At 40.4% G+C, this 24,971-nt stretch overlaps 1 protein-coding gene across 1 annotated transcript in view; it reads left to right on the top strand.

Annotated features, from left to right (window-relative positions):
• The first annotated feature begins 615 nt into the window (after nucleotides 1-615).
• CUBN (cubilin) overlaps nucleotides 616-24,971 on the top strand; it is a 308,721-nt gene continuing 284,365 nt past the window's right edge. The window contains exons 1-11 of the mRNA XM_032164125.2: nucleotides 616-734; nucleotides 1,126-1,255; nucleotides 2,448-2,543; nucleotides 3,537-3,575; nucleotides 6,634-6,735; nucleotides 7,722-7,825; nucleotides 14,574-14,700; nucleotides 15,969-16,131; nucleotides 19,125-19,256; nucleotides 20,446-20,541; nucleotides 24,169-24,287. Of these exons, the coding sequence (XP_032020016.1) occupies nucleotides 616-734; nucleotides 1,126-1,255; nucleotides 2,448-2,543; nucleotides 3,537-3,575; nucleotides 6,634-6,735; nucleotides 7,722-7,825; nucleotides 14,574-14,700; nucleotides 15,969-16,131; nucleotides 19,125-19,256; nucleotides 20,446-20,541; nucleotides 24,169-24,287 (1,227 nt within the window). The remainder of the gene's footprint in view (nucleotides 735-1,125; nucleotides 1,256-2,447; nucleotides 2,544-3,536; nucleotides 3,576-6,633; nucleotides 6,736-7,721; nucleotides 7,826-14,573; nucleotides 14,701-15,968; nucleotides 16,132-19,124; nucleotides 19,257-20,445; nucleotides 20,542-24,168; nucleotides 24,288-24,971) is intronic.

The raw sequence follows: 24,971 nt of genomic DNA, 5'->3' as shown, positions 1-24,971 counted from the left end.
CAAGGTCATGAATTTTTCTCCTTTTCTTCTGAGTTTTATATTATAGTTTTAGATTTTTTGAACCATTATGAGTTAATTTTATAGTTTTAGCTCTTAGACTTAGATCTTTGAACTTTTTTGAGTTAATTTTTGTGTATGGTGTGAGGTAAGCCTCCAACTTCTTTTGCATGTGGATATCTAGTTTTCCTAGCACTGGGTAAAATTGGAACTCCTCTGCAAGGGAGGTGAGGAAGGAGGGGAGCAGAGAAAGGTGTAGATAATGACCAGTCTACTTTTGTTGAAACCTAGTTACTTCTTAAGCAAAGATTGTTTAAGTGGATGTTTTCAAAGCTGCTCGTTACTGTTTCAAAGGTCAAATAGATAATGATTAAGTTGTGCATCACTTAAGGTAGATTTTGACCTCTCACAAGTTGAAGAGTACTGAAGATCTAAGATCATTTGCATCCCTCTGGAAGAAAAAATAACATAGCCTTCTAGGGCAAAGACGAAAAAACTCAACAGTTACAGGATATTCCATGGTTCAAAGTACACCTGCCTGGTTTGCTGTTCTCCAAAATCTTGTACTCAGTTGGTTGGAGGGGCCTCACTCTTACCTGCCAACCTGGGTGGTTGGTGATGAACATGTCTTTACCTTTTCTTTGGAGTTTGGCTACCTTATTAACATTTGCTGAAGTAAATGGCGAAGCTGGAGGACTTGAGCTGCAGAGACAAAAAAGAAGCATCAGTCTCCAACCGTAAGTAAACACATGGGTTATTCCTGCTCAGGGACTAGACTAATTCCTCACCAGTTTTCCCAAATAGCCAGATAAACAAAGGTGCAGTTTTTCTTGAGGCAAATTATGTTGAGAAGCAAACAGGGAAAAACATTTAGACTGAGGTATGAAATTACTTTCCCATGCACAAATTATTCATCTGTCATTTTGCAAATAATCTGTTTGCAATTGCCAGGAGGTATCTCTGAGAAATGTGCAGAGAAAAAAGTGGCAGATGAGCAGGGGCAGTTGGGTTGAGTTGATCAAAAAGTGAAGATGTATTTGGCCTGTAGTTATTGAGTAAGAAACTTTATTTTGGTTTAAAAATTGTACCTGCTAATTACTGATGCATTCTCTGGTTTGAATTATATAGGCCTCGAATGGCTACAGAGAGAGGAAATTTGGTGTTTCTTACGGGGTCTGCTCAAAACATTGAGTTTAGAACCGGATCCCTGGGAAAAATTAAATTAAATGATGAAGATCTCAGTGAATGTTTACATCAGGTAATACACTGGAAATATCTTGAAGTCATTTTGTATATCCATATACGGTGACTTAATTGAACAAGTCTAGATTAATCTGTACCTTGAATCTTTTTTAATTATTATTTTTTATTAATACATAATTTGATACATTCCTATAACATGTAAAGTTCAAATCAGGGTAATTGGGATATCCATCACCTTAAATATTTACCTTTTCTTCGTGCTAAGAACATATGAATTGTTCTCTTCTAGTTATTTTGAAATGTACAATAGATTAATGTTAACTACAGTCACCCTACTGGTCTATCAAACACTAGGTCTTATTTCTTCTATCTAACTATATATTGTACTCATTAATCAACCTGTCTTCAGGTTGTACCTTCCTAGGGTACCTTCCATCTTTAGCATAGAGAATATAATTGGGCATCAGACACGTTTTTGTAAAGGACAATGTCCTGGGGTTCATGGTGGGTAGAGGGAGTATATGCTAAAAGGTAGAAGCTCATTGTGCCAGACAATGCACCCTAGTCCAGAGAAGGCACGGAGGGTAGAACTGAAACTCCTCCACAGAGGTTGTAAGGAAGGAGGGGACCAAGGATATGTGGACATGTGACCAGTTTGCTTTTGCCACAGAACAGAATTGGCCAGTTATTCTCCTGCCTTACTGGGTGTTTTCAGTTCCCAATAATCACTGCGTATTTCAGTCATAATGTTAGAAGTCAGCATTATTCAGAGCTTACTGTGGGCCATCCACTGTGCTTAGCACCGTATGGATGTTATCTCATTTGACCTTTACAGCTGTCCTATGAGGTGGCCTTTATTGTCACCCTAGTTTTACGAGAGGTAAAGAAACCCTGAAGCAGTTAAGTAACGTGCCCAGGACGTGCAATAAATAGCTGAGCCAGGACTTAAAACCTAAACAGTCTGCTTCCAAGCCAGGTTTCTTAATAAGCACCCTAAACTGGTATTATACGAAAACATACAAATGAAATACCTCGATCTATTGTTACTGAAAAGGATAAGTGGAATTATGCTGTGGCTATTTTAGCCCAGTGTTTATTACACATGGTGTTTTGGTTTTTATAATAATAGGCAAGATCTTAGTGCTTAAAGTAGAATACTACTCAAGTTTTTAATTATATTACTGTAAGATAAATATGATATTTTCACTAGTGCTCTTCATTTCTTCTTCTTCTTTTTCTAAAATTAGATCCAGAAAAACAAAGATGATATTATAGAGTTAAAAGGGAGTGCAATTGGTCTGCCTCAAAATATATCTAGTCAAATCTATCAGCTTAATTCCAAGGTAAGTCTAACATCCACGTCATAAGAACCAATGAGTTCTCCCTAATTCTGTTTTATAAGTAACCGTTTTGTAGTGATATACCAACTTTGCGTGCGTTTTAGAGACTTAGCATGTAACTACGCACTGTTTGGTTAAATGACACAGCTGTAATGGAGGCTGTAGACGTGATGGACAGAAGGCAGGAAATGCTGTGCAAGCACTTGTTGCAGAAGTAGGCCTTGGGCTGGGCGCAGTGGCTCACTGCAAGTGAATGGATGATTAATATAAAAAACTGCCTGTAATCCCAGCAATTTGGGAGGCCACAGAGGGAGGATCGCTTGAGCCCGGGAGTTTGAGACCAGCCTGAGCAACATAGTGAGACCCCGTCTCTACCAAAAAAAAAAAAAAATAGCTGGGCATGGTGGCATGAGCCTGTACTCACAGCTACTTGGGAGGCTGAAGTGGGAGGATGGCTTGAGCCAGGGAGGTTGAGGCTGCAGTGAGCTATGATCATGCCACTGTGCTCCAGCCTAGGCAACAGAGTCGGACCTTGCCAAAAAAAAAAAAGAGAGAGAGAGACAGAAAGAGAGAGAGACAGAAAGAAAGACAGAGTGAAAGAAAGAGAGACAGAGAAAGAAAGAAAGGAAGAAAGAAAGAAAATAAGCCTTGTTGAAGTTCTGAGAGCAACCTTCTTATTGGGGAAGTGGATGTATCGCTGACATTTATGAACATTCCCATAGTCACTGTGTACAGAGAAGCAATCAGTCAACTTATCAGTGGGTTGTACTTTAAAAAAAAAACTTAAAAAATACCCCAGAAAACTATGTGATAGGAGGGAATGGGAAGGAAGAAAATCCTGAGGGGAAAGGAATGAAGAGGAAAAAGGGAATAAATAGAGGAATGAACAAAGTGTGTCCCTAGCAGAGGGCATTAGGACAATATGTCAAAGATATAACATCACATGCGCAATGCCTTTGAACCAGCTAACTGAAGCTTTTTCTTCCCTATTGCCAGCTGGTGGATCTTGAGAGAAAATTCCAAGGCTTGCAGCAGGTAGGTCTCATCCTATTACATACCCAACATCTTTCACAGAAAACATATTAGAATCATTAATAGAGCCGCTATTCTTATTTTAAAGGTGAATGGATGATTAATATTAAAAACTTGCTTTTTCCCATAATTTAATTCTCATCCCAGCATATGCTTCCCAGGATGCAGATGCAGAGCTGAGTCTAAGACAGACGAAATGACAAGGCTGAGGTCTCTGAGCCTGTTAGGGCTTCTGACCCTGAGTTTGCAGCCCACAGCCCACATCTTCTACCGTCACCCTTTAGCTGTGTGTGTCGTGCTTGGTCAGCTAGTGATCTCCCAAATTGCTGATTCTCCCATCAGGGACTGGGGCTTGGAAAGCGAGCATCCTCTCTGACACAAAGCTCAGAAGTCTAGGTGTATCACAAAATAGTCCAAATTTTCTTGAAACGACATTTGCTGGTAATTAAACTTGAACAGTTTCTTACAGAAAACATTCTATAATTGTACTACATGCTTGTAGACTGATCTATGTAAACTTAGGCTTCTTACCCATTTTGTAGGAAGCTGACCTTTTAAAGACTTTCATGAAAGCTGTAACCTTCTATGCAGAGAAATGTACAGAATCTCTTCATATTTAAAATTTTGCATAAAAGTCTGGGGATTCCAGTGTAAGAATTTCTGCACAAACATTCTTCATCTGTTTTGCTCATGCTTCAAGCTATTTCCTCTACTTTTAAGTTTGATCTGCCCCACTGTGAACGACAGATACAAAAAAAGGACTTGTGCAGTTAAGGCAGGTCCCACCGTTCCAGCAAGGATTGCTGCTACAAACCTTTTTGTCATTTGATGAACAAGTTCGTGTATTCCTTTTCTCAACTTAGATAATACATTGACCCCTCAGCTGTCATTTTTTAGAGAGTAGTTGAGCGAAAGAAAATGAGTAAAGAACAGTGCTGTGGACCATGACACTGCACTCAAGTTTTGTCTCCTGGAGGGCTTCATTATTTTTGCTCAGCCGGTCCTCCTACCCCCATCCCTCAGGAGGAACATTGAATGATTTTCAAATGTAAATGCCTTTGTGCCTTTGGATAGGGCAAATGCTCTCTGGTCACCACAGTCCCTACCACTCCCTATTGTCTTCCTCCTGACTCCTGATTTCATTTTCTACTGGGCCCCTGTAGGCTTTTAAGTTTTTAGTCCCCAGTGTTGCTTTTGTCTGACAGAAAACCTTTGAATGAGTTTGTGGTTAATGTTCTAAAGAGTATTCTATGATGGACAGAGCCAATTGTTGTGCTAGCACAAAGAGAAAAATAGAATAATGGAATAAAACAGGTTTCATAAAGAGACCCCCAGATGTATGGTCATCTAATTTATGACCAAAGTGGAGAAGGAATGTGCTTTGCAGAAAATGGTATTGAGTCAGTTGGCTATCCTCTGGCTTTCTATTTCATCCATAAAATGAAGGAAACAGACGTAATTTTTTTTTGTGAGTCACTATATATAGTACGTTGTGTTTGTATGTGTGTGTGTATGTGTGGGCATATATATAGGCACATATATAATATATATGTGTGTGTGTGTGTATACATATATATGAAATGTAATGAACAGTTTGCCCCTATTTTAACTTTTTAAAAACAGAGAATTAGGTTGTGTATGGTGGCTCACGCCTGTAATCCCAGCACTTTAGGAGGCCGAGGCAGGTGGATCATGTGAGGTCAGGAGTTTGAAACCAGCCTGGTCAACATGGTGAAACCCTGTCTCTACTAAAAATAGGAAAATTAGCCAGGCATAGTGGGACATGCCTGTAGTCCCAGCTACTGAGGAGGCTGAGGCATGAGAATCACTTCAACCCAGGAGGTGGAGGTTTCAGTGAGCTGAGATCATTCCACTGCACTCCAGCCTGGGTGACAGACCCAGGCTCCATCTCAAAAACAAAGAAACAAAGAAAGAAACAAACAAAACAACAATACCAACAAAAACCCAGACAATTGGACTATGAGTGAAATTCATAAAATGGCCATCATTGCATAATCAATTGTTCCCTCTAAAGAAGATTTCTCTGGCTGGGCACAGTGGCTCACGCCTGTAAACCCAGCACTTTGGGAGGCCGAGGCAAGTGGATCACAAGGTCAGGAGATTGAGACCATCCTGGCTAACACGGTGAAACCCCATCTCTACTAAAAATACAAAAAATTAGCCAGGCGTGGTGGTGGGTGCCTGTAGTCCCAGCTACTGGGAAGTCTGAGGCAGGAGAATGGCGTGAACCCGGGAGGCGGAGCTTGCAGTGAGCGGAGATGGCGCCACTGCACTCCAGCCTGGGCGACAGAACGAGACTCCATCTCAGAAAAAGAAAAAAAAAATCAAAAGAAAAGAAAAAAAAGAAGTTTTCTCTGCACCCAAAGGCAATAAAAATCTTACAAGATTCAAACTGGTAGCTGACATAGGGTCAGATTCCCCAGGTTATGTAGATGTAGATGTAGACAAAGGTAAGTCTGTTTGTGATCTGGGCTGAAAGCAGTCAGGTGAGCACCAGGGTGAAGGGTATGTCTTAGCTGGCCACATTTCAAACAAAGGGACTTGGAGCAGGAGTTCAGTCACCTTAACCCATGGGAGGAGGGGCAGCAGCAGCAGATGATCATATTTCAAAGGCTCACCTCGAGGGACCAAAGATAAGAATCACGGGTAAAAGAACCGGAATCTCCATTTTATTTTCTTTGTGCAGTAGGAACATCCATTATTATTTCCACACCTGAAACCTTTACTCTTGTCCACCGAGGTCTCTTTCTCAGGTGAATAATACTTTTCCAAGACAAAGTGAGAATCTTCTCCCCTCAGACCTCATCCCACCCATGGTCAAAAGCATGCTGAGAGTTAAGGAGTAGGAACAAGATTGATAATAGAAAACGCTTTCTGTTTTTTCACAGGAGAGGTGATTTGAAGAACATAAGTAACGGCTTAAGTCTGGAGGGAGACCCCCACTGATTAAGAGTTAAATGTAATCCCACATGCACGGTAACATGCATTTTGTTGCTGCTGACTGCAAGTCATCTCATTGACTGTCCTGTTTTTGTTTCAGACTGTTGACAAAAAAGTTTGCAGCAGCAATCCTTGCCAGAATGGTGGAACCTGCCTCAATCTGCATGATTCCTTTTTTTGTATCTGTCCCCCACAGTGGAAGGTGAGTCACTTGCTCTTTGGTTAAGAACGATGGGCTCGGCGCGGTGGCTCACGCTTGTAATCCCAGCACTTTGGGAGGCCGAGGTGGGCGGATCACGAGGTCAGGAGATCGAGACCATCCTGGCTAACATGGTGAAACCCCATCTCTACTAAAAAAATACAAAAAAATTAGCCGGGCGTGGTGGCGGGCACCTGTAGTCCCAGCTACTCGGAGAGGCTGAGGCAGGAGAATGGCGTGAACCTGGGAGGCGGAGCTTGCAGTGAGCCGAGATTGCGCCACTGCACTCCAGCCTGGGCGACAGAGAGAGACTCCGTCTCAAAAAAAAAAAAAAAAAAAGGAATGATGGCGGGTCAGCATCTGTGGTTTCCTTGGAATCATCAGGCATATTTAATTCTCCATCCAAAGTTTCTAGGATTCTGTGGCCTCCCGAATCAAAATGAAGTATACCATGTATGCTAAAATCCAAACAGTGGTGAGTTTGATTGTATAACCCACTGAATACTAAAGCCATTGAAAGGAGAGGTTCACTTGATTGGATAACTACCTGGAAGAACACAATATTACTGTTAACATTAAATTGTTCAGCATTGGAATGTACCAAACAAATCTTGACATACCTATGCAAATTTTCTTGTTTTCTTTGTTTATTTTTTCTGATAATGGTGAAACTGTCTCCAGCATGCACATAAAAAAAAGTTAAGTATTCCCAGACGTAGCACAACTGTGAACTGAGGATTCTATAATGTCTAGATAAAGATTCCTCTCCTGTGACTGCTGTGATCTTATGAAGAGCTCTTGGGTTCTATTAGGTGAAATCTGAGTTCCAGAGGAAGAATAGCCAGGGGTTAATATTAGTATTATTGTATTTGGCTTTATGAGGACTTATTTACTGTCCACATATAAATCCTTAAACATATCATGTGAATGTTGGCTCCAGATACCTCTGTGACCTTTGGCACCTGACTTTGTTCCTTATATGATCACAGGGTCCTCTCTGCTCAGCTGATGTTAACGAATGTGAGATTTACTCAGGAACACCCTTGAGCTGCCAGAATGGAGGCACATGTGTTAATACAATGGGAAGTTACAGGTAACTTTTTTTTTTTTTTGGTAAATATCAGGTATATTTTTGAAGGCCTAAAACGTCCCATAGTTAAGAGCATCCTAAATTGACCATCTGTATTCCAGCAAAAGTTGGTACTCCATGAGGAAATATTTAGCTCTTGCTTAATGTCTATATAGCTATTTTTATTTAATTGAAGAAAAGCTCATGAGTCCTTTACTCTCACCCCGTGAAGAAATCCTTGCTCTAACATCCCCAAGGAGCCGGAAGAATGCTCCCATGATTGGCACAGAGAGTAAGCATGGCCTGGTGCAAGAGGAGCTGAAGACTTAGGAAGAGCCAGAGCATTGAAGGGGAGCCACTGAATGGCCTTAAGTAGAAAAGGGGACACCACACCACACCAGTGCCCCCGGCTGTACTCGTTCCATATGTTAGCAAGCTCATAGTTTTGAGTAAAGAGAGCTTTATTCAATACTATGTCAAAATGTGACCATAACAAGGTCAAAGATTAAACTGAGGTTCAATGAATGAAGTAACTCTCTCTGACCACAGTCATCATTATCATTACAGCTCTATCTTCTCTTCTGACTTATTCTTTCAAGTGACTTGTCCACAGAATTCTTCTGCTCAGCTCAGGCATTACTTTCTGCAGGAAACCTTCCCTTCCCTTTTTAAGCAGAGTGAGGCATCTCAGGGCCTCTATGTTCCCATCATGCTCTAGGGATATCCATCATCAAAGCTTTGCTGTTGACGCACACACTGTCTTTCTAATAACGAAGTCCAAAATTTTAAGGCAGATCAATGGCAAACTTACTTTTGTACAGTTCTTTGAAGTCACCTTTTAAACTAGACATTGTTTTTCCTTGTAGTTTGGCTGGTCTCTTTTATTGTGTGATTTTTAAAAGATTAATAAATAAATTCTGTTATAGAATGAACAATTCCTTTCAATACTCTGGAGTAGAATCTCATTGGATTAAAGAGCAATTATTTGCTCTCTTACTGGTGTCTGTGATATCTTGTTCTTCAATTTCCTCATAACAATATCCATTCTAGTCTTTCCAGCAAAAATGAGTGCAGTAATTTTGTTTTTTAAACCATCACTATTAACGCACACTCCTAAAAATGTAGTCACAAGCCTTCTCTTTTTATTTGACACTTTTGTTTTTTTGATCTGATCTTTAAAACTTTTACTCATTCCAGGTTATAAACTCAAATCATTCAAACTTCTGCTAGATATGTCTATGAGTCCAATCATTATGCAAAACTAAAATTAACCACTTCTGACTTTAAAATTTATTAAAGAGCTTTTTGATTCCAGGACTCTGTTTCTCATTTAAATGAAGCCTCTTTTCCCTGCCTTTGTTAGGCTTGGGCTGGAAGCAAAATGCAGTCTAGTCTCTCATTTCCTTGAACCCATTTTCTCCTGATTTCTGTTTATGGGCATTTATCAAGGAGGATTGCTACGTAGAGGTATTGGTGGCAAATGTCCAGGCTCCTAGAACTTCTGCTTTCTGACCTTCCTGATATCTAGGAATGTCATAGAGATTAGATTTCACTCCTAGTCTTCCTTTATCATCACTGTCTTTTGGAGTCTTGTGGGCCAATAGAGCGACAAGTATGGGCAAACTGCGGTGAGATCCATAGACCAAGATAAAGGCTGTTGCTGTTTTCAGCACATTATTTTTTCCCCCTGCAAAATGAAAAACAAAACAAAAACCCCTTTACTATTCACCACTCTTTGTAGCATGTCAGAGGTTAGAGTTCTTTATCCACACACATATGATGGAATAAGAGCTAGGAGGGAAGGAACGATTTATTTGTTGAAAGCTGCATTTCTAAATGACAGATTCAACTTTGTAAGAACAGTACCAAATTCTGTCTTGCACTCTTTTATAAAGGAGAGCAAGAATGCAGAAGAACTGATGATATGTGGATGGCTTTGGAAATGATCTTGATTTCTAGTCTCTGCCCTTCATAGATTTGCTGGAGGTCATTAGAGAACAGAGCATTTAAATCAGGGTTCTTTCTCTTGATATGGAAATAGTTTCTGAAACCTCATGAATTCCATTTCCTTATCTACACTTTAAGTCCCCTAATTCAGGCATATGTTGGAGACTTTTTGAGGGAATAAAAGAAAATGAAAAAAGGTGCATAAGATTAAATTATTGCTTTGTGGAATCCACGTGTAATGAAAGAAGTGAACATTTAGATACTTTCTTGAGTTCTTTTAATTATGTGAGGTTAAATCCTTGTTAATCAGGATATTCACTGAGGCTAGAAAACCCTTTGGGAAACTTCAACACACATTAGCTAAAAGAAAACTTGAGACTCAGAATCATCTGGACCTGCAAAAATGTCATGGCATCAAAGTTTGCTTTGGAGTTTGGACCTCGTTCAGTTTCTTTAACTCTTTGAGCTCTTTTACTTGGACGGAAAAAGGAGTCTTTAACTGGATTAATAATTTGACATTGTAAAGACCTCTGAAAAGGTGTAGATACTCATTCTTGGGAAGTCCTGTTTCATACCTGTTTCACAGGTAAACTTCTGGTAGAAATTCTTTTTTAGAACAATGATTATAGCACAAGAAACATCATTTTCTGTTTCCACTGATTCTTTGGCTTCAGGTCCAGACCCAGAGCTTCAGACAACTAACACAAAGATATTTTGCCACTTCTCCATGCTGTTACTGCTTCTTTGTTCTGAAGACTTGATTCTTATTGTTTCCCTGCTTACTTTGTTTTGTTTTGTTTGTTTTTGAGACAGAGTCTTGCTCTTGTCACCCAGGCTGGAGTGCAATGGCTGCAACCTCTGCCTCCTGGGTACAAGCAATTCTCCTACCTCAGCCTCCCGAGTAGCTGGGATTACAGGCACCTGACACCATACCCGGCTAATTTTTGTATTTTTAATAGAGATGGGGTTTCACCATGTTGGCCAGGCTGGTCTCAAACTCCTGACCTCAGGTGATCTGCCCACCTCAGCCACCCAAAGTGCTGGGATTACAGGCGTGAGCCACCGTGCCAAGCCTCCCCTTCTTACCTTGGATTTAAGACAGCCCTTGGGATCTGAACTTGCCATGCATGTGTTGTACATTTAGGGCTGAGATCTAGAAGGCTTTCCAGAAAAACAAAAAGTTGAGTTTGTTTGGTTTTCCAGAAACATGATGATTAGTAAATTTTCTTTCATTTATTTCCATTCATATCACTGGTAGATTTTACATCATACAGAGCTTAAACAATGAGGATAATTTGGTTTTAGCTCAGGTGGTAGTTAGGTATTAAACTTATTACCTTTTTCAATCAGTCAGTAAAACTAGTATTGAACCATGGACTCTAACACAAGTTAAACTATGACTATCAAAGTGTGTTTAACCTCTTCTCAATTGCCAAAATGCACTTGCAGTGTTTTCAAAGAAAAGCCTAGCTTTGTTCTGCTGGAACCAAGTTGGCAATAAAAGGTCATTAGAAAAGTCACTTCTGCTATATCAGTAACTAATAACTAAAGCAGGAATAGTAGTCAGTTGGTTCTAAAAATACAATATACGTCTTTCATTTTCACTTAGGGAGATATATAAGTAATTGTTCATTTTTAAAGGCCATATCAAGACACCTTGAGAGTATATTTTGCCTGTTAACCCTGTTATGTTTAAAAGGTACATGAGGCTAGGCACGGTGGCTCACGCCTGTAATCCCAGCATTTTGGGAGGCCGAGGCGGGTGGGTCACCTGATGTCAGGAGTCCGAGACCACCCTTGCTAACATGGTGAAACCCTGTCTCTACCAAAAAATGCAATACTTAGCTGACATGCTGGCACGCATCTGTAGTCCCAGCTACTTGAGAGGCAGAGGCGGGAAGATCGCTTGAACCTGGGAGGCAGATGTTGCAGTGAGCCGAGATCGCACCACTGCACTCCAGCCTGGGCACAAGACCCTGTCTCAAAACAAAACAAAACAAAAAGGTGCCTAAAAATGCAGCATCTTCATATAACTCTACTTATCAGAATGTAAGAATACAACATGCAGAAACAATGGTGCAGGAGTTGGGTAGACCTAAGTGTCTAATTATCTTCTGCCAATTACTCGTTTTGTGGTTTTGGGAAATGTTAGTCTGTAAAATGGGATTAATAATACTTGTTTTTGAGGATCACAGAAAGGAATCCTATGGTTTACTTGACTTTCTTCCTCCTTTTCTCTATCTTCTCACATCATCTAAACTAAATGAAAGAAGCGTACTTTGTAGCTATTTAGAGAACAGTATAGGATTAATGCCTACTCATCTCCCAGTGATAATAGCAAGGATGAAGGAAGAGAGATAAAGAGAAAGGACTTAACTGCAGGTCCATGAACCAGAATCTCCTCTCAAATCTTACGTCATTTTGCAATAGTTAAGCACTTAGTGATAAAATAAAGACAATCTTCTTAGCACTTCCTACAGGGGAATGCCTTTAGACTGGAATATGACCATAGTTCACAGAGATTACCACTATTATTTCAAAAGAAATTGAGGCAGAGGGAGTTAGTACATTGTCTGGGTGAACAGTTAACAGGAAGGACCAAAATTTAAACCTAGGCAATCTTATCCCAGGGGTTCCCAAACACTGAGGTCTCCCAGATATAGAAAATAGAAAGCTAGTAACAGTTGGTTTAAAGATTCTTCGGCAGGGTGCGGTGGCTCACGCCTGTAATCCCAGGACTTTGGGAGGCCGAGGTGGGCAGATCACCTGAGGTCAGGAGTTCGAGACCAGCCTCTACCTCTAGAAAAGAGACTTCTGCTAAATGAGTAACTAATCAGTTGGTTTCACCATGTGAAACCCCATCTCTACTAAAAAAAAAAAAAAATTAATCCAGGTGTGGTGGCATGCACCTGTAGTCCCAGCTACTCAGGAGGCTGAAGCAGGAGAATTGCTTGAACCTGGGAGGCAGAGGTTGCAGTGAGCTGAGATCACGCCACTGCACTCCAGCCTGGGTGACAGAGTGAGACTCCATCTCAAAAAAAAAATAAATAAAGATTCTTAAACATTTTTCGCAGCTGTTGGGACAGGTGGCAAAATAAACTTTTAGTAATGAAGCCTCCTGGATCAATTGCTCAAATATATGTATGAACTGTTTTAAAGTTCTATAATCCTCAAGAGTCTAATTAAATTCTCTATACAAATATTCTATGTAAAGATGGGAGGACAAAGAGGAAGGAAAACAATATGAGAAGGAAAGTAGAGAGAGCTGCCCAGAAGATAAATGGCTGTGGGGTGGGGGGGGGGGGGGGGGGATGGATAATTCAATTTCTCCTTAAGTTTAATCATTTATTGTTATTTTCCTATGACTTTATCTTAATGAGCCATTCCAAAGGCAACTTTGGAATGCTCAGAAATGTCATGTATTAATGAATCAGCTTTTATGTAAATGTATACTGATGTTGTAAATTGCATGGAACATATTTATACCAAAAAATATTCATTTATTGGAAACTCACATTTAATTGGGCATGCTGTGTTTTTATTTGCTAAGTCTGGTCTCCCGATATGAATGCATGGATGGTGCTCCCTGCACTCTTATTCTCCATTTCTGGCCACACTCATTGCTCTCCTCTTCCTTAGAAACTGCCAAAAAGCTGCCACCTCAGCAATTGCTTCTGGGGCCCACCACGGGCAAGCCGAATCCTGTGCCTGGAGTTTGGTTCTTGATGCCTTTCAAACAGTCAAATGCTAATTTCCCACGATGTCATTCATACATTGTCATCCATGGACATTACTAAGCTCCTTGTACCTCACTGTGTCTTGTTAAAATAGCTCTTTTCCTTTGTAGAATGGCATGGGAGGGAGGCCTGGCCATGCAGGCATGCCCTGTTCCTTGTCTCTGACCCCTGGCACCAACAGTCATTTCCCCCATGAGAGCTTTTCTTGCCAATTCTGCTCAAGTCCAGCAATTGGCAACCTCTGGGCCTGGCCCCCCCTCTCCATCAGGTGTGCCCTGGCATGTGGGGATAGGCTTAGGCTTCTGGGACTCCTCTACCCTCCTCCTCCCCTAGCTCCCATGCTCAGATCATAGACGTTCCCATTGAGCTGTAGAGATAAGGCTAAAGCAGCTTTAACAATGACAAGGGTTTAAAACAACATTGCTTATTTGATTATTATTGGACTAAAATCTTCTAGTAACAAACCACTGCTAGCTTAGGCATAATGTAATAATTACCACATTTTGTTGGAAATTCAAATGTGCCTATGAAAGAAATGTCACTATATTATATAACTACACCTTTTATGGATAGAAGACATATTGCCCTTTGTAATGTAATAATAATGATCATAGACTGTGAGGTGTGGACACTGGATTGCGTGTGGGGTTATATAATCCTAGAGAACATTTGGGAGTTATCAGTGTAGCCCACGTTGCCTGTGCTTCGTGGCAGGTGCAATTGGACAGGTGAATGGATTTGCTGATCTCTGCCTTTACCTTCTTGAACAAACTCTATTACCTTTGGCTTATACACATCTGACCTTTGAAAATGCTGTTTGATGACCTGATAACACAAGAATTTATAGTGCTAGGCTTACCAGAGAATAAGTTGTGATTCACCAACATTGTATTTACTCAATCCACCACTTGGAGCAGAGCAGAGTGGTTTTCTCCCGAGACTCCAGTCAGTAAATTTGCATTGCTGGCTGATGATTCCATGTTAACATTGTTGATTTGTAATTTGAATTATTTTTCTCATTGATATTAAGAGACAGGCGCTGGCCCCAAAGCACATGCCCTGACATTGTGCTCTTGTGTAACCAACAGTTGTCACTGCCCACCTGAGACGTACGGACCCCAGTGTGCGTCCAAATATGATGACTGTGAAGGGGGTTCTGTGGCACGCTGTGTCCATGGCATCTGTGAGGATTTAGTCCGAGAGCAAGCTGGAGAGGTGGGTCCCTTCCCTAAATGTGCCTTCTTGCAGAGAGCCATGGTTAGTAGCTCCTCCTCCTCCTATGCCCACTGTATACAAGCATTGCCTGGAGCTTGCAGAGGTGAAGTCACTTCCTGTCTGTAAGTGGGACGTAGGCGAGGAGGGCAGATGAAATATGCAGGAAGTAGGACCCAGAGATTGAGATGTCATTATATAAAATAGGATCTTTTTTTTTTTTTTTGAGACAGAGCCTCACTCTGTCACCCAGGCTAGAGTGCAGTGGCACGATCTCAGCTCACTGCAACCTTCACCTCCCGGGTTCAAGCAATTCTCGTGACTCAGCCTCCTGAGTAGCTGGGATTACAGGAGCATGCCAACATACCTGGCTAATTTTGGTATTTTTAGTAGAGACGGGGTTTTGCCATGTTGGCCAGAATGGTCTTGAACTCCTGACCTCAGGTGATCCACCCACCTCATCCCCCCAAAGTGCTGCAATTACAGGCATGAGCCACCACGCCCGGCCGAAATAGGACCATTTTTATTGTCATGACTCTCTCTGAGATAAGACCTTCTCTTGGCCTTGTAAGTTTTAACACTGACAAAACACAGGAATATAAAAGGACCAGTCTTGTTGGCAACATGTGGTTTCAAGGAGTCTGACTTTTCCTGGCCTGAGTCTCTGGAACTGCTGCAGACTCTAAAAGCCCACTCCCCAGAATGCCCCTCCATGCCCTGGGTCCTGATGACTTTGACTCCTGACCCTCAAGGTTGTCCAGTCTTGGCTGGCTTGGCTCTTCATGAGAACTTCAATTCTTTATTTTTAGTTGTATTTTTTCTACCCATGTGATGGAAAATAGTTCCCGTCCAATGATGGGGATGGAAGGGTTGAGGAGGTGGGTAAGGAGGAAGAACTTTCCAAAGAAAAACAAACAGAATTGATTTTCCAAGGTCTGTGCCTACATGGGTGTTTTTCCCTCTAAAAACATAGCAGGCTGAGTTGATTGACTTTAATTATATTGACTTACAGTTCTTCATTGTTGTTACTCTTTCCCTGGCATCTTTGGGAGAAATTATAGCTTGCTTTTACTCTGAAATAAAGATGTTTCCCTTTTTGCGTGGTCTGATCTAAATGCTTAATCACATGGGAAGAAAAAGAGAAGCCAGAAGATTGGCCTTATGGAAATGAACGTTAGAGGATAAACAGTTTGGGGCTTGATGAAATGTTCAAAGGCTTTTCTTGCTGATTTTCATGATTGTCTTTATTCACGCTGTTGTCATCCTGCCAGCCCAAGTACAGCTGCATCTGTGATGCTGGGTGGATGTCTTCACCGAACAGCCCTGCCTGCACGCTAGACAGAGACGAGTGCAGCTTCCAGCCTGGGCCTTGCTCCACACTTGTGCAGTGTTTCAACACTCAAGGCTCTTTCTACTGTGGGGCCTGTCCAACAGGTACATTCTCAGGGCCACATTCCAGGCTCTGCACGCCAGGTTGGCGAGGTGCCAGAACCAATTTTCTTTCACTGTTGATGAGTAAGAAGACCATTCTTAGGAGGTATTCAAATCCAGTTTCGTGTCCTAGTTCACTAGCTTCTGCTTGATGATCTCACTGCTATCACAATTCCACGACAAAAGGGGGAGGCTTATCCAAAACTGTGCTAGAGTCAGACTTTGGAGCAAGGTTAGCCATACAATTTGTAAGTTAAACACTGCATTGCAGTGACCATCAACTGACCAGAATTGAGATCAAAAGAGATACTCTAGTTCCACCTTTCATACTAACCAGATGTTTGTACACATGGGGAAATTATTTGACCTCTTTTCATCTCCACCACAGTCCAGTAGCTCTTGCCTGGGTGTGTCATTAGAGTGTCTCGTGGACTTGATGTAAACAGATATATCCAGCTCCATTACAGCCCCGTAGCGACTGAATCTCAAGGGATGCCATATGTTGAGTCATGGAAAACATGGGCTCCATTAGTCAAAGACTGCCTGGGTTTGAATCCGAGGGCATCTTTTGTTCTATGAGATAGTCATCATACATTCCACACATTTTTTTTTTGTAGGATGCCTACTATGAGCAAAGCACTGTGCTGGGTGCATTGGTAGGCAATTAGCCAGACCTCAGGTTCATCTGCGCTCCAGGGGTGTTCTTAGAAATGGAGCACAAAGATAATGTGATAATAGTAGCTGGCTTCGTTTTGTTTTGTTGTTGTTGTTTTGAGACAGAGTCTCTCCCTGTCGCCCAGGCTGGAGTATAGTGGCATGATCTCAGCTCACTGCAACCTCCACCTCCTGGGTTCAAGCGATTCTCCTGCCTCACCCTCCCGAGTAGCTGGGATTATGGGCACATGCGACCATGCCTGGCTAATTTTTGTATTTTTAGTAGAGATGGGATTTGCTATGTTGGCCAGGCTGGTCTCAAACTCCTGACCTCAAGTGATCTGCCCGCCTTGGCCTCCAAAAGTGCTGGGATTACAGGCTTGAACCACCACGCATGGCCTGGTTTTTATTTTTAATAAAAGTGTTATTAAGGCACTGTATAAGCAATTTTTAATTCTTTTAACTACAACAAAACCAAGACATGGTAAGAATAAGTATTACTCACATTTTACAATATGAGATCTTGAGCTTAAAGAGGTTGAATAACTTACCCAAGATCACGTAGCTTTACAGATAGCCAGAATTGAAACCCAAGTTTCTCGGCAAGTTTCTTCTTGCCAAGATACCCCACACACCTATTGCCCCATGTAGTGATTTTTGGTTTAGTGGTTTTCTGCATGTATATATTTAGATCTCGTAAAACTGGAAAGAAATGGAAAAAAAAAGCCTATAAAGACTTTTTCCCTCTTAGTTCTCAGGGGCAAACACAATTTGCAAGCAATCACATTTTGAAGGTAATTTATCATGGACAATCTTTAAAAACTATAAATCAGAAAAATAAATTATTTAAATTAGAGGATTGGCTATGTGTTTTTACATTCTTCTTTTTATTGTTGGAGAGGAAAAAGAGAAACAATTTTTTTTGTTTTCTTGTTTATCACCCTATTTTTCCTGAAATATATAGTAGTTATATTTTATAAGCAGCAAAGCAATACATGCTGCTTATAAAATATCACTACAAAAATACGGAAAAAATAGAAAAGAATACCTGTGATCTTATCATGCAGAGACCATGATGAACATTTGGGCATTTTTTTCTTTCAACTTTTTTTCACGTACACATTTTGCCATGCACAAATATGATAATTTTCTTAGGTAGAGTCTTAGAAGAGGATTCTACTTAAATCAAAGAATATAAATAGTTTTAAGTCTTTAAAGGTTTTTAAGGATTCTTATAATTTTAATAATTTGAATTATAAATCTACAACCATTGAATAAAATGGGAGCGACTAAAGTAAAATTATTAAATCTCATCTTCCTAATGACACCGTTAGTCATTTGTTCTCCTTCCTCTTCTACCTTATTCTTCATTTGCACAAGCACATATGCAAGAGTTTAAAAAATTCTTTCCCAAAATTAGGAGTATGAGCCCAATCCTCCATATGATTTTAACAGTTAGTTTGTTTTTGTTTTTGTTTTTGAGACGAAGTCTTGCTCTGTTGCCCAGGCTGGAGTGCAGTGGTGCCATCTTGGCTCATTGCAAACTCCACCTCCCGGGTTTGAGGAATTCTCCTGCCTCAGCCTCCCAAGTAGCTGGGACTACAGGCATGAACCACCACATCCAGCTGATTTTTGTATTTTTAGTACAGATGGTGTTTCACCATTTTGGCCAGGCTGGTCTTGAACTCCTGGCCTCAGGTGATCTGCCCACCTCGGCCTCCCAAAGTGCTGGGATTACAGGCATGAGCCACCTTGCCCAGCCACATTTAGTATTTTAGTTAATGTATATACAAAAATTCTTTCAATGTGTGTGTGTATGCAAATTAGGTATACAGGTGTGCACATGATATTAAAAAGTGTTTTTAGTATTCGGTCACAAAGATGAGTCATAAGGCGTTCAGCTATGCTTCTATTGATAATTGAGGGGTTTTTCCCTATTAAACAGTGCTGCAGTAGACATCCTCTTACCTACTTATACCAGTATACTACCATCTTAGTATACTGGTAGTTTTATTGCAATAGGCTGAGTTTTAATAAGTGCAATTGGTAGTCAAAGTCTATGTATTTAAAATATTTTAGTGAATACTGCCAGAGCTCTTTCCAAATAGGTTATAGCAATTAAATGTCTAACTATCAGCATATAAGAGGAGCCCATTTGCTCACTTGGTTGTCAGAATTTGATTTTAAGAATTCAGAAGAACTTTTGCCAATCTGATAAGCATATCTCATTTTTATTTTATAGTTCCTTAGATGGAGAAGGTTTTTATATGTTTTGACTCTTGTATTTCTTCCTTGTTGACTTGTCTATAGAGCTAAACTTTTAAATCCTCTTGTTTTTCTAGGCTGGCAAGGCAATGGATATGTTTGCGAAGATATCAATGAATGTGAGATAAATAACGGCGGCTGTTCTGTGGCTCCACCTGTTGAGTGTGTGAATACACCTGGGTCTTCCCACTGTCAGGCCTGTCCACCAGGTGCTACCTTGGTTCAGTGTCAACCTCCTGACCCCAGTACAGGGAACACAGACATGTGAATACGGAATCTAGTGCTCCATTTAAAATATGATTTCTGGCTGAGCGTGGTCGCTCATGCCTGTAATCCCAGCACTTTGGGAGGCTGAGGTGGGCAGATCACATGAGGTCAGGAGTTTGAGACCAGCCTGGCCAACATGGTGAAACCCTGTCTCTACTAAAAATACAAAAATTAGCTGGGCACGGTGGTGCATGCTTGTAATCCTAGCTACTCAGGAGGCTGAGGCACGAGAATCGCTTGAACCTGGGAAGTGGAGGTTGCAGTGAGCTGACATCGCACCATTGCACTCCAGCCTGGGCAACAGAGTGAGACTCCGTCTTAAAAAAATACAAAATAAAATACGATTTCTGTCTTAGGAGAGAAAATAGTACAGAAAGTTTTGCTTATTTTGTGAATTCAGGACACATTAGTAAACTCTACGATAAGAAAGAAAAAACATTTTGAATATCAGTGGAAAACAACAAGCTTTACAAACTGTCAAATAGCTACAGAGATAATGCAGAATTTGAAAAGTTTTCTGAGTAGATCACAGACTTACTGTTCCATTGCCCTACATTAATAATTTATTACTCTCGTGCACTCCTGAGTTGTTTTGCATATACCAAGTTTACTAAACCACAGGCATCACAGTAGGCAGATACCGTAATCGTTGGTTTCCCTCCTTTTCTGGAAAGAAGTCTTTTCTGCTATTCCCTAATCTAAATCAAATTACTACCCAAGAAGTTCAGGGAGTACTAAGGGATAAACTGAAACCTTGTATGTTTTAATAACATGGAACTACAGTACTTTGGGCTTCTGTAATAATTGACCTCTGAGAACATCAGAGTCACTGTAATGTAAAAATATTAACTTTCTTAGAGTCAGCACTTTCTAAGTCTACTAGTAGTTTTATACATTTTTTTTTTCATTAGAAACAACCCAGAACATTGTTTATGAAATCAGATTACTAATTCTTGTTATTTTTCTTATTTATGAAGTTTCATTTGTTGATGACATTTTATACTTACATTTTTTGTTTTGATGATAGAGGATCCCTGATTAGTCTGTTTCATGATATTTGAATCCTAGACAGGCATTGTCCTCCCATCTTCTTGACATTGTTTCTTATGCCCCGGCTCTTGTTCTCATCAGGGTACCAGGGTGACGGAAGAGTATGCACGCTCATAGACATCTGCTCGGTCAGTAATGGAGGCTGCCACCCAGATGCCTCATGCTCCTCAACTCTAGGTAATGACTCATCTCTCTCTTTGGCTTTGGGTATTGTAATATGACCTTCTAAACCAATTCAACATCTTAAACACAAAATCCTCTGTTCTCAAATTGTTATTTTGACCTTCAAACCTAAAATTAATCCATGTCATGAAACTACACATTTAGCTTTCTTAAAAATGTAATAAACTATGCTCTTTAATGGTCTGCTCTGATTTAGGAAATAAGGTAATTAAGCCAGCTAATTAATTAATGACCGTATTCCAACAAGCAGGCAGGAGAAAAGGAGGAAGAAGGCAATGCCACCTTCTTTTAAAGGACTCTTCCCTTTCTAGGCCGTTGCTTAGAACTGAGCCTGGCTGCAAAGGGAGGTTGGGAAGTAGAGTCTATATTTCAGACATCCTGAGTCCAGCTGAAATAAGGAGTTCAGAACGAAGGAAGTAGAAAATAGATCTAGGGTGACAACCAACAGTGTTTGCAATGCTGCATAAAAGGGTTTAACCCTGTAATTTAACAAAATATATACTGCAAAACTTTCTCCAAGAAAGATTGTATCAATGTATGTATTCACCGACAGTATATAAAAATACATATTTACTCCATCTTTGACAATAATAGATATTATTATTATTTTTCATCGTGGTCAGTTTTATAGGCAAAATTAGTTTTTCCATTATTTTCATTTATACTTTTTGACTACTAATAATTAATACTTTCCACATTTTCACTGGGCATTTTTCTACATGTTCATCCCCTTTGCTCTTTTTCTTTCTTACTGAATGGTAACATTTCTTTATGTACTAAGCACATTATCTCATTATCTGTCTTATGTTTTATAAATGTTTTTCCTGGCATGTTGTTTTGTTTTAATCTTGTAGTGGTAGTGCTATTCAGAAGTTTAGAATTTTTATGTAGTCAAAAAGATAAATCTTTTCTCTTATTATTTTTCCCTTCACAGTCATGTTTAGGAAGGCTTTCTTTACTGAACTCTTTAAAAATTGTCAAGTACATGTTCTTTTATACTTTTATGGTTTCTTTTTTTATGGTGAGATATTTTATATTTTTGGAATGTATTTTTTATCCATAGCATCAAGTAGAGATCTGGCTTGGTATTTTTGCTCAAATAAGTGGACCCAATTCCATTTCTTGAATAATCATATCTCTTGCTATTTCAAGATACCACCTTTATTTTTTATTAATTTGTCATATATTTGCATATATAGAAAACTACATATATGCGTATGAAAACACACACATACACACACACATACTTGTGACTAAATGCTTATTAAGTGATTATCAACATACCAAAGTGGTTAGGAACATGATTTCTAGATAAAGACTGCTTGCATTTTTCCCTGGGCTCCACCATATTTTAGCTGCTTGTCCTCAGTCAAGACATTTAATCTCTATGCTTTAGTTCTTCATCTGTAAAATGAGGATAATAATAGCACCTACCTCAGGTGGCGGGTGGATCATGAGGTCAGGAGATTGAGACCATCCTGGCCAACACGGTGAAACCCCATCTCTACTAAAACTACGAAAAATTAGCCGGGCGTGGTGGTGGGCGCCTGTAGTCCCAGCTACTCGGGAGGCTGAGGAAGGAGAATGGCGTGAACCAGGGAGGCGGAGCTTACAGTTAGCTGAGATCGCGCCACTGCACTCCAGCCTGGGCGACAGAGCGAGACTCCATCTCAAACAAACAAACAAACAAAAATTTTATTGTCATTCTACTGTAAATCTGTCACATTGTATAATTTGTTCTATTTTTTAAATTATTCAGCAGGGTTTTTCTATCCATCTTAAACAGTTCTTGCTGATGGAGGAATGTAGTTAACTGCCACATTGATTTCGTTGTATTATTTCAACCATTATGCACTAGTAGAAAGAACATATATTTCTGCAATGAGATGTGACTTTTTGCTATTAGGTGAGAAATCTGGAAAAGTCTCTGGATATTAAATTTAGTAAAATTTTGTAACGTCTAGGATGAGTATTTTTTACTTAACATTGCGTAAGAAAACTGTCAAGATGCTGGATGCTGTAAAACTATTGTTAGCTGTTACCTCATGTACATCATAATTAATTGTGGATGTTAATTCATGTTTTAAATAACATAGAAGTTAATTCATGTTTTAAATAAAAAAAAATTCAATCATTTCAAATTCCTTTTGACCAAGTTCCTTCCCAACCCAATTCGATTGCCATTGTTTTAGCCTTGTACCATGGCGATGAGGAGCTCATCAGAAGTGCGGCAGAAGTTTTGGTGCTGGTATTTTGTTGATGTCCCCATATATTTATGTTACTGTATTATCTTCATTCTGTGGTTTTATTGCAAACATCTTTTAGAGACTTAAGTTCATTCTGTGATGGCTATTTAGCCTGTTTTAAACTGGCAGCATGTAATCTGCACATCCACATAACTGGGGACATGTGGCCTGCCTGTGTAAGCTACACTCCTGTGCAGATGTGCTGTAGGCACCCTACACATGGGTGCTTGCTCTCTGGGCTCTTCCTCATTCTAGCTGTGTGTCCTTGGCCAGGACAGTCTGTCTGTGCTCTGGCTTCATCTGTAAAATGGGGATTATAAAAGAGTACCTATATAGGGCCTTTTTTTTTTTTTTTTGAGATGGAGTTTTGCTCTGTTCCCCAGGCTGGAGTGCAGTGGCAGGATCTTGGCTCACTGCAACCTCCACCTCCTGGGTTCAAGCGAGTCTCCTGCCTCAGCCTCCTGATTAGCCTGGACTACAGGCCACCATGCCTCGCTAATTGTTTTGTATTTTTAGTAGAGACAGGGCTTAACCATGTTGGCCAGGCTGGTCTCAAACTCCTGACCTCAGGTGATCCACCTGCCTCGGCCTCCCAAAGTACAGGGATTACAGATTCTGTAGGGCTCTTTATTATTATTATTAAAAAAATTTTTTTTTGGAAATGGAGTCTCACTCTGTCATCCAGGCTGGAATGCAGTGGCACTATCTCAGCTCACTACAACCTCTGCCTCCTGGGTTCAAGTAATTCTCCTGCCTCACCCTTCCAAGTAGCTGGGATTACAGGCGTGCGCCACGATGCCCGGCTAATTTTTGTATTTTTAGTAGAGACGGGGTTTCTCCATATTGGCCAGGCTGGTCTCGAACTCCTGAACTCAAGTGATCTGCCCGCCTCAGCCTCCTAAGATGCTGGGATTACAGGCGTGAGCCACTGTGCCTGGCCCTCTATTGGGCTCTTGAGAGGATTAAATCAGTCAGAGTAAGTCCAGTGCTTGCAACAGATAGTTTCCTCCTAAGAATCTCCTTTTCTGCGTTAACTCCTCCATGATGAGGAATTTCTGTCTTCCACAGGTGCAGCTCACCTTTGTGCACAGCTCAGGACCATCTGACATATGGGCTGACAGCACCCATGTCAACCCAGTACGTCAATAATGTATGGAAGGCATTTAATGGCTTTCTTATTTTAAGATAAGAAATACAAAAGTAAAGATTTTAATATTTTCTCCTCATACCTTGTTTTGTCTGCCTGTCAAAATACGCAGACTGGATATTGGTGGATCCTTGTCTAGACAGAAGATTCTGAGTTTAGATACTGCATCTGAACAGAGGAGGAGACCCGTATTTACACGTTTTTTTTTGTTTGTTTGTTTCTGAACAGGTTCCTTACCTCTCTGCACGTGTCTCCCGGGTTATACTGGAAATGGTTATGGGCCAAATGGATGCGTGCAGCTCAGTAATACTTGCCTAAGTCACCCCTGTCTAAACGGACAATGCATAGTGAGTCCTTTGTTCTTCCTGTAGACAGAGAGTACCTGAGAATAATTTCAGTTTCACGCCTATAAAATGTATCGTTATAGGATTCAGGAATGTTAAGATAATGAGTCAAGTTTCAGATAAGGAACTGTCGAGAACTCTCAGATAAAAGACAAATAATGGTTTTAGTTCTCAGGAAAAAATGTTGAGTTAATTTTTTGTCTCAGTGATTTACGAAGTACTAAACTTTGTCTGCAGTTTGATCTAAATAAATCTGACTTATACTTAACAATTACGATTTAAACTTATTAATAACAAGTTAGACTACTAGAAAATACATATATATATTTGTAGCACCTGTTAAATATATCAGTAGGCCGGGCATGGTGGCTCACGCCTGTAATCCCAGCACTTTGGGAGGCTGAGGCGGGTGCATCACGAGCCAGGAGTTTGAGACCAGCCTGACCAACATGGTGAAGCCCCGTCTCTACTAAAAAACAGTTAGCCAGGTGTGGTGGCACGTGCCTGTAATCCCAGCTACTCAGGAGGCTGAGACAGGAGAATCACTTGAACCCGGGAGGCAGAGGTTGCAGTGAGCTGAGAACGCACCACTGCACTCCAGCCTGGGTGACAGAGCGAGACTCCATCTCAAAAAAAAAAAAAAAAATTATTATTATCTATATAATAATTATATAGATAATTGTAATA

Source organism: Hylobates moloch, unplaced genomic scaffold, assembly GCF_009828535.3.
Source record: "Hylobates moloch isolate HMO894 unplaced genomic scaffold, HMol_V3 SCAFFOLD_2, whole genome shotgun sequence".
Lineage (NCBI taxonomy): Eukaryota > Metazoa > Chordata > Mammalia > Primates > Hylobatidae > Hylobates > Hylobates moloch.
The sequence above is the reverse complement of the archived record's forward strand: the minus strand, read 5'-3'. Positions and strand labels throughout refer to the sequence as shown.